Raw genomic sequence first — 13,150 nt, forward strand, 5'->3', positions numbered from 1 at the left:
TACTTTGAAAATGCTTACAATGTTTTGTGTGATTTTTTACTGTCGTGATACCCAACTTCTCTAGTCCTTATATGAAAAATTCTTTTATAAAAACAAAAAATTCTGGAGACTCACTTTTATCAGCTGCTTTATTTCAAAACTTAAATATTCTTGATCCTTAAAATTGGCAAATTGATATTTAATTAAAATATCAAAATAGCAGTTTATGTAAAGGTTATTACTTTTTTTCAGAAAATTTAAGGTTTTTTTGTTTTGTTTTCTTTACCTGTAAGGTCAGCCAAGGAGGCAGAAGACAAAATAAAAAAGGCCATTGAAAAGGGAGAAACTCTTCCTACAGAGGCTAGGTTTGATTCCAACTGTATTACACCAGGTAAAGTCGAGAAAAATTCTTTTTTTTTTTTGGCGGAACCGAGGATTGAACTCGGGCCTTTGCGCTTGCCAGGGAAGTGCTTATTCCACTGAGCCATCTCCTTGGCCCCTGAGAAAAATTCTGAAACAATTAAAATGTAGTTCGAAAATGTATTATTTCAAATGTGCAAATTTTTGTTTACTGGACTTTATCTGGGCCCTGGGGTTCCATTTGATGTATTTTCCCACTGTAATGAGACAGAACACATTGGTTACAAGTGTCCCATAAAGTTCCACTGTAAGATTTTCAAATGTTAATGAGAACAGATATGGTCAGGACTCTTCAGGTAGGTACACAGAATTCCAGATCTAGACCTTACAAGATCTTTCACTTTGACTCCCACCATTTCTTGGTATAAAACGGTCTCAGTGAAGTTGAGATTTTCATATGGTTTACTTGCAGTTTCAGCATAAGTACATCATACATGATTTTCCTAAAACAAAATCATTGTAGACTGGATTTCCAAATTAATAATAGTAATAGTATTGTTATCATTATAATTATTGGCAATCTCATTGAAGCTGCATGTCTTACAAAATTACTATAGAAGCTGGGCAAATAGCTCAGTGGCATAAGCACCAGCCTGGTAAGCACAACGTCCTGAGTTTGATCTCCAGTTTAAAAAAAATTTACTATAGAGTCCAAGCAAGAGTTGAGTTTCAGGACTGGGGAGATGGCTCAGCAGAATAAGCGCTTCCCTGGCAAGCACAAGGGCCTGAGTTCAATTCCCGGTTCTGAAGAAAAAAAAAAAAAAAAAAAGAGTTGAGGTTCATTAGCTTCTAAACTTTGCCCAGTAAGTATGTAAAAATACTTGAAGCACAGTCTCTAGACAGCAATACAATTCCTTGACTTTCCCTTTGTAACACTGACTTCATTTATGGTAAATAGTGGCATTTAAAATAGGGTATTTGCTAGGTAATGGTACAACATTTCTTTCTTTCAGGATAAGTAAGAGCACTTTTGACCTCTTTTGAAGATCTTATTACACCTACCTACTTCCTGGACATCCACATCTGATTATTATAATGTCACTGGGAACTTATCATATTTATGTCTTTCAGAGATTAACTTTTAAAACCCTTTTTGTTTATAGGGACTGAATTCATGGCCAGGTTACATGAACACCTGAAGTATTTTGTAAATATGAAAATTTCCACAGACAAGTCATGGCAAGGAGTTACCATCTACTTCTCAGGCCATGAGGTTATCATCTTTTTTTTATTTTAAAGGATTTTAAAAATTGATTTAATATTCAGAAGTATAGCCTATTACCACACTTTTTTAAAACATTGTATTTAGACTCCCGGAGAAGGAGAACATAAAATCATGGAATTTATCAGATCCGAAAAAGCAAAGCCAGATCATGATCCAAACACCAGACACTGTCTTTATGGTTTAGATGCTGACTTGGTAGGTATAATATTTATTGTTATATAAGATCATGCCATTATAGATATGTAAGAGACTTGATTTTATACAGAAATCTTACCAGCAATGCCAGCATGATAACTATTGGTACTTTTGCCCTTACCAAAGTTCTAAAACAGTGGGGAAATGAGGGTTTTGGTTTTGGTTTTTGCCATTTTTTATGATCAGCTGGCCTCTGTATTTTACAAATATGACTGACCCTACTGCTTCAAGTATTCTTCTGAAGTCATGGAAGGGAACCTTTTTCTATCCTAAGGCCCATGACTTTCAGTATCTCCTTATCCAACAACTCTACAGCCCAAGTAACTTGAACGTTTGGTTTAGCTTATTATGACAATTGTCAAGCTAAACAAAAATAGGAAAAATCATTCATGAAGCACACCTACACTCCTTTTTTTATAGGAGGCTGAGGCAGGGGGTTTGAAAGCATATAACCAGCCTGAAAAATTTAGTGAAATCCTATCTAAAATTTTTTGTTTAATTTTTTTAGAGTCTGGGATTATAACTCACTGCTCTCTTAGTTTAATTCCTAGTACTGCAAAACAGCAATGGCAACATAAAAACCCATATCAGAATAGCCTGATGATCTTTCCTGTGTTCTTCGTTTACTTAAAATTTACTTCTGTCCCTATAGGTCACCTTTCTCTTACCATACCTCTCTGGGTTATTGAAACAAATTCCAAACATTATATCATTTAGGGGCCGGGGAGATAGCTCAGTAGAATAAGTGCTTCCCTGGCAAGCTCAAGGGCATGAGTTCAATCCCCAGTTCCGCAAAAAAATAAATAAATAAAATATATCATTTAATCTGTACACTTTTGCATAACTTTCTCAAAGGAAGTTTTTTAAAATTACAAATGGTTTTTGTTTTTGTTTTTGTTTTGAGATACGGTGTGCTATGTAGCCCAGGCTGGTCTTAATCCTCCTGCATCAGCCTCCTAAGTGCTGGGATTACAGGTTTGTGCCACCATACCCAGCTAAAATCAAATATTTAAACACAATCCCATTATCTTACATAAACTAAAAAATAGCAGTCATACTTAATATGTAAGTAACCAGTTCATATTGTCATCTCCTTTATTGCACTATAAATGTTTCTTTTGCTTTTTTATTTTTACTGTTGGAATCAGTATTGAGACAAAATGAACTATGCATTGTGTTTTATTGATAAGTCTTACTAGAAATTTGAATTAATTTTGGGAATTAGGATATTTTATAAAAAATTAACTGAAAGTTAATTAAGAACATTTGTTTGTTTAATTAAGAAAGTTTGGGAATTATGGGGGAAAATACAGTAAGAGTTAGAATGGTAATTATACAGGTAATGGGACTCAAAGTTAGCATGATTTTCCTCATAAAGTACATTCGCTTTGTCCCGTTCATAGCCTCAAATGGATCGTATTTTTGTATTTATATGTTTAATGTACTAATTATTACTCTGCAGAAATATTTCTAATAGCTTTTTGTGTATCTGATACAATTAGCAGTGGAAGAATAAAAATATTTCATAATCATTTTTCCACAGATCATGCTTGGATTAACAAGTCACGAGGCACACTTTTCTCTTTTAAGAGAAGAAGTTCGATTCGGTGGCAAAAAAGCACAAAGGTAAATCACAGAGCATATAAGTTGAATCAAAGAACACAAGTTAAGCCCTTTGCCTATTGCAACTGTCCTCTATGTAGCCGTCTGCTTTCTCCAGGGTGCACTTTTATTGTGCTTTTGCTCCTATTGCTTAGCCCAGGCTCACTCCATAGAGCCAGTTTCTTCCCTCAGTCTTCACATTTACTTTCTTGAAGGACTTTGCTAGTGCTTTAAAAACAGTAAGTTAAGATCCTTAACAGATACATAGTCAGTAAATGTTTTCGCTCAATTCACTGATGGCCTTTTCACTTTTTTGATAGAGTCATTTGGTACACAAGTTTTTAATCTTGATATAGCTCAGTTTATCTTTTCCTATTCGTATTTTTAGTGTAATAGCGAAGAAATCTTTGTGAAATCCACTGTTATAAAACTAGTATTGGGGCCAGGGATATAGCTCAGCAGCATTAGTGCCTGTCCAGCAAGCACAAGATCCCAAGTTCAATACCCAGTACCTTAAAAAAAAAAAAAAAAAACCAGCAGTATAAAACTAGTGTCACTTGTATTTTATTCTATGCGTGTTAATTTTTATTCTTGGGGTTTTAGTTGTGTTATTTTCTTTTATTTGCAGCCTCTGGATCAAACCCAGAGGCTTTCACAAGCACCAGGCTCTTTACTATTGAGCTACATCCCAAGCCTTGGGTTTTATACTTTTTACTTTGGTCCATTTTGAGTTAATTTTTATGTGTGATATAAGATTCCAACTCCATTCTTTTGCATGTGGATATTCAATTTTTCCAGAACTTCTTGAAAGACTTTTCCTGCTAATCAGCCATAGTAGTATATGCCTATAATCTCAGCACTCAAAGAAGCAAGAGATTCCTGTGAGTTCAAGGCAAGCCTGGGTCATCTAAGTTCAAGGCTAGCTTGAACTACACAGTGAGACTCTGTCTCAAAAAAAAAAACCCTGAATGTCTTGGTATCCTAGTTGGAAATTCTTTTCTTTTTTCTGCTCACATCCTCTGGTATGTCTTTGAGAATAGTGTAAATAACTATAGTATGTTTCTTTTTGGTTTTCCTTTTTTTTAAGTGTTAGGGATTAAAACCAAGGAAATGCTGGGCAAGTGTGGCACAGCTGAGTCACAGTCTCACTCACTCCCTTTTTTTGTTGTTTTTTTTTGAGATCCCTGTCTCTTTATGTAGTCAAGCTGTCCATGAAATATCACAGTCCTTCTTCCACACGGTCAGGAGTAGCTGGATTCACTGTGCCCTGCTAGCAGTAGTGTTTTACAGAGCTATGATGAAATAGGCATCCTTATCTGCTTCCTGATCTTAGGAGGAAAATTTTCACTCTTTTACTGTTGAACATATAAACTATGGATTTTTATAAATATCCTTTATCATATTAAGGAAATTAACCCTCACTTTAACCATAGTTTACCAGATATTTTTATTGCAGGAGACTATCAAATATTGCTAGATTCTTTTTCTGGTGTTTTTCTCCCTTTATTCTATTAATGCGGTATAACACATTGATTAATTTTCTTACGCTGTACTGTGTTTGCATTCTTGGGATAAATCTTGTTTATGAATGGTATATAATCTGTTTAATATCCTTATATTTTACTTGTAGTTAAACTGTCAACCATTAATCAAGAAAACAGGACCCTATATAACCCAGATAAGAGAAATAAGTAATATTATGTCACCATTGTGGCCCTAGATTAATCTGCAATAAATTATAAAAATATGTGCTCACCCACCTATGTGCTATCTGCTAATGGCCAGCCTTAAATGGGCCAGATCCTACTGGTTTCTTACATTTATCATACTTTATTTAGGGCTTCTGAATTCTGAGAGTCTTCCCCCAGAAAACATGGTGTAAACCAATTCTTTTGTATTTTCCATGTTTCATCTACTATAATTGTATTTTTATCCTTCTATTAGGCTGCAACTTTTATATGAATTACATACTTTAAGTACAAAACTTAATTATCTCTTAATATAAAATATAATTAAAGTAATATAATTTAGTCCGTTTTGTCCGATTAATTACAGGGTGTGTGCACCAGAAGAAACCACATTTCACCTCCTACATTTGTCATTAATGAGAGAGTATATTGACTATGAGTTTTCATTATTAAAAGTAAGTACTAATATGGCCATAAACCAAGGTTTTGTATGCAGAAATTTCCACGGGATTTCACTGTTTCTCCATTTTGCCACAGGAAAAAATCACATTTAAATATGATATTGAAAGAATTATAGATGATTGGATCTTGATGGGATTTCTTGTTGGCAATGATTTTATTCCTCATCTACCTCACTTACATATTAATCATGATGCACTGCCTCTTCTTTATGGAACATATATTACCATCCTGCCTGAACTTGGGGGTAAGAAAACTTTAGTATGTATTTGAGACTGCTTGAATTTAGTACTGACTGAACCTAAATATGTAACACACTTTCCTAGATTATTACAGGCACTACTAAAGTAGGTGAACATGGGTTTCTGTCAGTCTAAAGTGCCAGACGTTGATGTAATTTTGAATGACTCCCCAGGAAAATAAGTGACCCGAGTTAAACACCCTCACTTATTTTTATTTAACTAGTCTTTACCTTTTGATGAAAGCCAACAAAACCTATTGGTTATATTTAACTCCTTTTAGAAATTCAGTTCTTGTGGGATATATGTAATATTGTTTAATATGAAGAAATGATTTCAATTAAAATAGAAAATCAACAAGCAAGTGAGCCTGCCTAAAATAGACAACAGTATCAGAACATGAGTATTTCTCTCAAGTTAACTTACTAAATTGAGGGGCCAGCAGGTTCGATCCTCCATACCACATGCCACACCACCCCTCTCCCCACCCCACTCCCGGGTTTACCAAGCCAGCCACCAAGACAGGCAGGATGGTGCATACCTCTAATCCCATTGCTCGGGAGGGTGAAAACAGGAAGATCATCACTACAGGTCTGAGCTGCATAGCAAGACCTTGTACCAAATACATTACACACACACACACACACACACACACACACACCCCTTATTAAATTGCATGATCTGGGTTTCTAGATTCTAGAACATAGTTTAATTTTTACCAAATGTTGGATATGTGGGAAGATTATTATGTGAACCTCAAGTTTCTGATGTTTTGCTTTAGAATATACATGTTGTATATTATAGTAACATAAGGATCTTAAAAACTAGGCCTGATTTATATTATAGCCTAACACTGAGGTTTTTTCTTGATTAGTATAATGTTAATATTGAATAATTTATAGAAAGCATTTGGTAGGCTTCTTTAGAAAAAACGATGTCAGCTTTTAGTAAAAAGTTGGGTTTTGTTCTTTGTAGGTTATATTAATGAAAGTGGGCATCTCAATTTACCTCGATTTGAGAAATACCTTGTGAAATTATCTGATGTAAGTAACCATAAGTTTCTGGTTTATGTTTCTCAGGTAAATATAAATGGTCAATAACCAATTAAATGATAGCAAAAGAAACCGATTTTATAATTTTATTCCACCTAATTATTCTATATACCTTTACCTAAATAAATTATATATTTATTTGTTTATGTTTATAATTTTCTGAGTAACAGATGAAGTCTTTGTGTGTATAAAAAAGTGACAGCATCCAGTTTCCTACCCCCCAGAAGTAATCGCTGTTAAAAGAGTCATCTGTGAATCTGGGGGTTTAGCTGAGTGGCACATTTCCTCCCTGGCAAGTGTGAGGTCCTGAGTTGATTTCCATAACCAAAGAAAGTTTGATCTGTATTTTTCCAGATATACATAAGTTATTTTTAAATGAATTTAATTGTTTTTGGACAGTTTGATCGGGAGCATTTCAGTGAAGTTTTTGTGGACCTAAAGTGGTTTGAAAGCAAAGTTGGTAACAAGTATCTCAATGAAGCAGCAGGTATCGCAGCAGAAGAAGCCAAGAACTACAAGGAAAAGAAAAAATCAAAGGTGTCCATTTTTTTAGGTGTCCTTTCATTTTTTTACCTGTAAAGGTAAAACTGATATTCCTTGTTTCTCATTTTCCTTCTTTTGATTTTTGGGATTATCTTATTTTCTTTTTCTCTTTTCTATAAGGATCTAAAACTTGTTTTAGTTTCTTTCTACTCTTAAGAGTCTGTCATTTAGATCTGATCCTTAAAAATTCATTTCTTAGTTTTAACTCTTAAAGAAGAAAATTGTTTTCTTTATTATTCCATCCTATTAATAAGTATGGGAATCATTTCTAAATATAAGAGCTCAAAAAATCACTTTATAAAATATAACCATTTAAATAACCACTGTATTTTAAAACAATGGAGCAAAGCACTGGTTTTTAAATGTGTATATTTATAGCATTTTTTGGTATGAAACATTAACTAGAACAGTGAATTTTCTCTAGAAATTACTTTTGTATGAAATACAGCAGTAGGCTAGGTTGAGAGTAATCAGTGATATAATATCTGATAAATGTTATTTGATTAATAAATTAATGGTAGAATCATTTAGAATATACTACTGCTTTCTACTAAGCGCTAAAGAATGTCTTCATGAAGGGCTGGAGATATAGTTTAGCAACATAGCACCTGCCTAGCAAGCACCAGGTGCTGAGCTTGATTCCCATTTTAAAAAAAAAGTGTCAGCCGGGCATGGTGGCACACACATGTAAGCCTGTAATCCCAGCACTCGAGGAGGCTGAGGCAGTAGGATCAGTGAGCTCAAGGCTAGCCTGGGCTACAAAGTGACTTCAAGGCCAGCCAAATGCCTTTATGGTAGCGTGTGACTAATCCCAGCTCTTGGGAGGCTGTAAACAGGAGGATCACTACAAGTCTGACCTAGCAGTGACACCCTGAATACCCTGTAGACCCTTCCCTAAAATACAAAAAAAAAAAAAAAAGTGTCTTTATGTTAGCTTCAGAAACTTCTGAAAATTTCTTCAACCTATCAATAATTAAGGGATCCTGTAAGTTTTCTATAATATTTACTGCACTGATTGATTCTATTTAGTTTCAAACCTAGTATCTCTTCTTTAGGAGGGACAGCTACCTGCATTTTCTCTAACATTGTCTTTCCAATTTACCTAGCTCTTCTGTTGGAATTTAGCAGCAGCCAGTCTGTATTTCACTGAGTTTGTTTTTTCTTTCTTTCTTTTTTTTTTTTCTCCTAAGAAAATGAGCTTTGTAACTTTTTGAGGATCTGTAAGCATAAAATTATGTCAGTATTCTGTAAGTTCCCTGCCTGAGCTTGGTCCTTAAATGTCTCCAATCTTCATGACCCATGTGGCTAATATTAGAGACATTGTGCAGCAAAAGCCCTGGGGCACATGGTGTTGGTATAGGCCATAGGTTGGATGAACGAAAGGAAATGGAGAGAAGAGAGTTGCAAGAGCTGAGTCTCTTATCATAGGTAGGTAATCAGAAAGCTAAGAAAGAAGTAAGATCACAACAGACAGAAACCAGATGGGCAGGATATGGAGGATATGCTAAGATGGGAGAATTATTGTATGTTGCATAAAAAAGAAATGAAGATAGAATAGTCTTAAGAATGTCAGAATTCAGATACAGAACATAGGTATTTATAACTATTGAATTCAAGCATAAGCAGATTGTATTTTTTTTTAATTTAAAAAAATCTTTATTTCTTTACTTGGTATAGGGTCTTGCTACACAGCTCGGACTCGTAGTGATCCTCCTGTCTCAGCCTCCCAGCATTGGGATTACAGACAGGCACCACCACACCTGGGATTCTGGGGCTGGCATGCAGTTCTGGGGATCAAACCCAGGTCCTTGCACTTCCTAGGCAGGTGCTTAGACTGCCAAGCTATCTCCCCGGCCATAAACAGACTATATTAAGAGCAACTCAGTTTGATTTATCAATATCCTAAAATTGAAAAATGACTAAAGAATTTGGTATTGATTATATACTGTTTTCTAAGTAAAAGAGATACTCTAGAATTATATTCTTGAGGGGGCCAGGAAGATAGGTCCTGAGTTCGATCCCTGGTACCACCCAAAAAAAAAAAAAAAAAAAATCCAGCTAGAATTATATTTTTGAGACATGTATAATTAAATATATTTTTCAGTCATATTGTTGTGAATCATTCATAGAATATCTTTGAATGGCCTGAATTTTAAGTTCTGCCTCATCATTCATTTTAAAACAGTTTATGATTTTTATAGGGCCAGGAAAATTCTGTATGTTGGGCTGCTTTAGACAAAAATGAAAGTGAAATGCTAGTTCCCAAGGGTAAGTACAAACTATTTTAATATGTTACTACTTTGATTGAATAGTTTCTACACTTTTGCTTTATTAGTACTAGCAATAATATTGAAAGGGAACAGTTTATAAGTATTAACTTTGATATATATATTCACCAACCCACTGAGTAGCAAACAGGATACTCATAACTGTCACTTATTGTCTTTCTGGCTTCCCCAGATAATTTAGAAGATGAGACTGAAGATGATGATCTGTTTGAGACTGAGTTCAGACAGTACCGGAGAACCTACTACATGACGAAGATGGGGGTAGATGTGGTATCAGAGTACGGTTTTGCCTATCTTTTTATTTTAAAAAGTGGGAAAAATTAGATTTTGTGGTTCTTCAGAAAACATAATTTTGGCAAAGTAGTGAGGAGGATGTTTCAAATTACTGTAGATTTCAACTAGTATGGTATAGTTTTGGAAAAGGTGATGTTAATTCGAACATGTTATATTCCTATGATAAATGTTACCAAATAGAAAATTTGTCCTTTTGGGCTGGCCAAATAGCTCAGTGGATTAAAGCACCTACTTAGACAGACATGGGCCAGGAGTTCGATCCCTGGGCCTAGCATGTTGGCCCTGCTCCCAGGGCATGCTGAGAGTGATTAAGACTTGGTGTGGTGGCACACGCCTGTAATCCCAGCACTTGGGAGGCTATAAACAGGAAGATCGCTATGAGTCTGATTTATGCAGTGAGACCTTGTACACTCTGTCCTAAATAAAAAGAAAAAGAAAATTTGTCCTTACAAATGTAAGGATGATGCTAACATGTAAGGATGTTAATTACAAAATTATTTAAAATAGTAAAAACACAAATAATCTAAGGGCCAGCCTAACAGGTCACTGGACTAAAGCACCTGCTGAGACAGGCGCAGGGACTGAGGTTCAATCCCCTGTCCTCAGGGCGTGTTGAGATGGCAACTGAGACTGCATGGTAGCACGCGCCTGTAATCCTAGCACTTGGGAGGCTGAAAACAGAGGATCACTAGGAGTCCAATCTGTGTAGGGAGGCCCTCTAGACCCCATACTAAAATACATTTTAAAAAGTACAAATAATCTAAATGTCTGATAAGAGGACACATCACAGTTAGCCTCTGCCTCATCATCATGATTAACACCTTTTACAAAATCTACAGAACTTGGGGGCCGGGATGATGGCTTGGTGGAATAAGTGCTTCCTTGATAAGCGCCTGAGTTCCATCCCTGCTTCCGCAAAAAAAAAAAAAATCTACAGAACTGCTAAACTGGAAATTACAGAAAGCTTGTAACAATTTGGAAAGATGCTTACATAAATTTTAAAGGCAGGCCAGCCAGGCATAGTAGCACATGCCTGTAATCCCAGCAGGACTCAGGAGGCTAAGGCAGGAGGATACCCTGCATTATGTATAAAAACCCTGTCCCAAAAAATAAATGCAGAACATAAAATTGTAGTTATCTATAGTATACTCTAATGCGCTGGCAAAGCCAACCTAGTATAGAAAAAATGCTGGAGCGAATGTGGTGGTGTGCACCTGCTATTCACAAGACTGAGGTAGAAAAGTAGAAAGATTGCTTGAGCCCAGAAGTTCAGGGTTAGCATAGGTAGCACAGTAAGGCCCCATCTGAAAGTTGTTTTTTTAAAAAGACTGAAAAGAAACATACCAAATAAATAGTGATTGCTATAAGGTGTTAAGAGGAACTTTTCTAAAAAGACACTTACCAAAATGAAGAATGATTGCAATAAGATGCTAAAGTATGCTTTGCAGCCAGAGAGATAGCTCAGTGGTCTAAGCACCTGCCTGGCAAGCGCAAGGATCCGGGTTCGATCTCTGGTACTACCTGCTGTGCCAACTGCACCCCAGACCCTCCTAAGCCAGCCACTGAAACCAGGCATGGTGGTACACGCCTGTAATCCCAGTGCTGGTGAGGCTGAAATAGGAAAATCACTATGAGTCCAAGCTGCGTAGCAAGACCCTGTACCAAATACATAAAATAAATTAAAAAAAAAAAAAATGTTTTGCTTCATTATCTAGGTTTGGAGTAATATGGAAACTCTTGTTTTATAATAAAGTAATAAACTTCATGTTTAAAATCATGGAATGAGGGCTGGCCAGATAGCTCAGTGGACTAAAGTACCTGCTTAGACAGAGCTCAGTACAGAGGTTTGAACCCTGGCGTGCCATGCTGGCTCTGCCCCCAGGTTGCACTGAGATGGCAGTTGAGACTGGGCGTGGTGACACGTGCCTGTAATCCCAGCACTTGGGAAGCTGGACACAGGAGCATCACTACAAGTCTGATCTACATAGTGAGACCCTATACACCCTGTAGACCCTGTCCTAAATACATAAAAGAATTAAAATTAAAAATGCTAAAAAATAGTAAAATCATGGAGTGATTTTTACAGAAATATGGAGATAATGAATTTCTAATGATTACTTTGGCAGTAGGGTGGAGTTCATTTTATTTCATTTAGTTTTGGTAAATTGAAGATTTATTTTACCCAAATCTGAAATAATATCTTTGGGATTTTGATAAAGAAAGGATTAGAAAAAATCCTGTTCAGCTGATATGGCACTTTTCAAAAGGTATTCTAGCTGCTGTACATATACTAAGGACATCCTGGTACGTTCTGGTCCCATTCCCACTACATAAGGAAGTGTTAGCATCATTTTATAGAAGGTTTCATTAGCTAAATATTCAAACATTAAACCAAAGATATACTACATTGACTGGTTAAATATGTATAGCAGAACAGGCACGGGAGCACACACCTGTACTCTGCTACTAGAGAGGTTGAGGCAGGAGGTTCACGGTGAAGTTCAAACCCCAGGACAACTTAGCAAGACGCTTTTTCAAAGTTAAAAAAAAAAAAAAGTAGCTTAAAGGTAAAATACCTCTGGGTTCAATGTAAAAAAGTGGAAGACACAGCAGGCTTAACTTTATTGATGCTTGATTTTGGAAAACTATAAGGCAAGCTTTTCATGTGGAAAGGTGGAATTATTAATATTGTGGACTTTTTCTGATTGTAATTTCCAGATATTATATAATTTTTAGCTAATTCGTTAACTATGTGAGGTAAAATATGATATAGCTAGATGTGCTCTAAAGAAACTGGCCTAACTTCAGAAGGCACTGTCGTAATGAATTCTTTTCTATTTTTAGTGACTTTTTGGCTGATCAAGCTGTATGTTATGTTCAAGCAATACAGTGGATTTTGCACTATTACTATCATGGTGTTCAGTCCTGGAGTTGGTAAGATCATATATTTGTATAATGGTTCATTCTACAAGAATCTCATTTAAACATCTTTTTCTTTTTCTTTTCTTTTTTTTTTTTTTCCTTTTTTTTTTCCCTTTTTTAATGTATTTGGTACAGGATCTCACTATGCAGCTTGACCCATAGTGATCCTCCTGTTTTCAGCCTCTCCAGTACTGGAATTACAGGCGTAGGCCACCATACCTGGTCTCGTGGACCGGCTCAGCTC

At 35.8% G+C, this 13,150-nt stretch overlaps 1 protein-coding gene across 4 annotated transcripts in view; it reads left to right on the forward strand.

Moving 5' to 3' along the window:
• The window catches only part of Xrn1 (5'-3' exoribonuclease 1), a 138,261-nt gene that overhangs the window by 23,790 nt on the left and 101,321 nt on the right, over positions 1 to 13,150 (forward strand). For all 4 annotated transcript variants that reach the window (XM_004629218.2, XM_023712967.1, XM_023712968.1 and 1 more), the window contains 11 exons: positions 273 to 370; positions 1,503 to 1,612; positions 1,709 to 1,819; positions 3,363 to 3,445; positions 5,477 to 5,564; positions 5,647 to 5,815; positions 6,783 to 6,850; positions 7,259 to 7,396; positions 9,604 to 9,670; positions 9,863 to 9,968; positions 12,829 to 12,918. In XM_004629218.2, coding sequence (XP_004629275.1) covers positions 273 to 370; positions 1,503 to 1,612; positions 1,709 to 1,819; positions 3,363 to 3,445; positions 5,477 to 5,564; positions 5,647 to 5,815; positions 6,783 to 6,850; positions 7,259 to 7,396; positions 9,604 to 9,670; positions 9,863 to 9,968; positions 12,829 to 12,918 — 1,128 coding nt within the window. The remainder of the gene's footprint in view (positions 1 to 272; positions 371 to 1,502; positions 1,613 to 1,708; positions 1,820 to 3,362; positions 3,446 to 5,476; positions 5,565 to 5,646; positions 5,816 to 6,782; positions 6,851 to 7,258; positions 7,397 to 9,603; positions 9,671 to 9,862; positions 9,969 to 12,828; positions 12,919 to 13,150) is intronic.

Source organism: Octodon degus, unplaced genomic scaffold, assembly GCF_000260255.1.
Source record: "Octodon degus isolate 3935 unplaced genomic scaffold, OctDeg1.0 scaffold00028, whole genome shotgun sequence".
NCBI lineage: Eukaryota > Metazoa > Chordata > Mammalia > Rodentia > Octodontidae > Octodon > Octodon degus.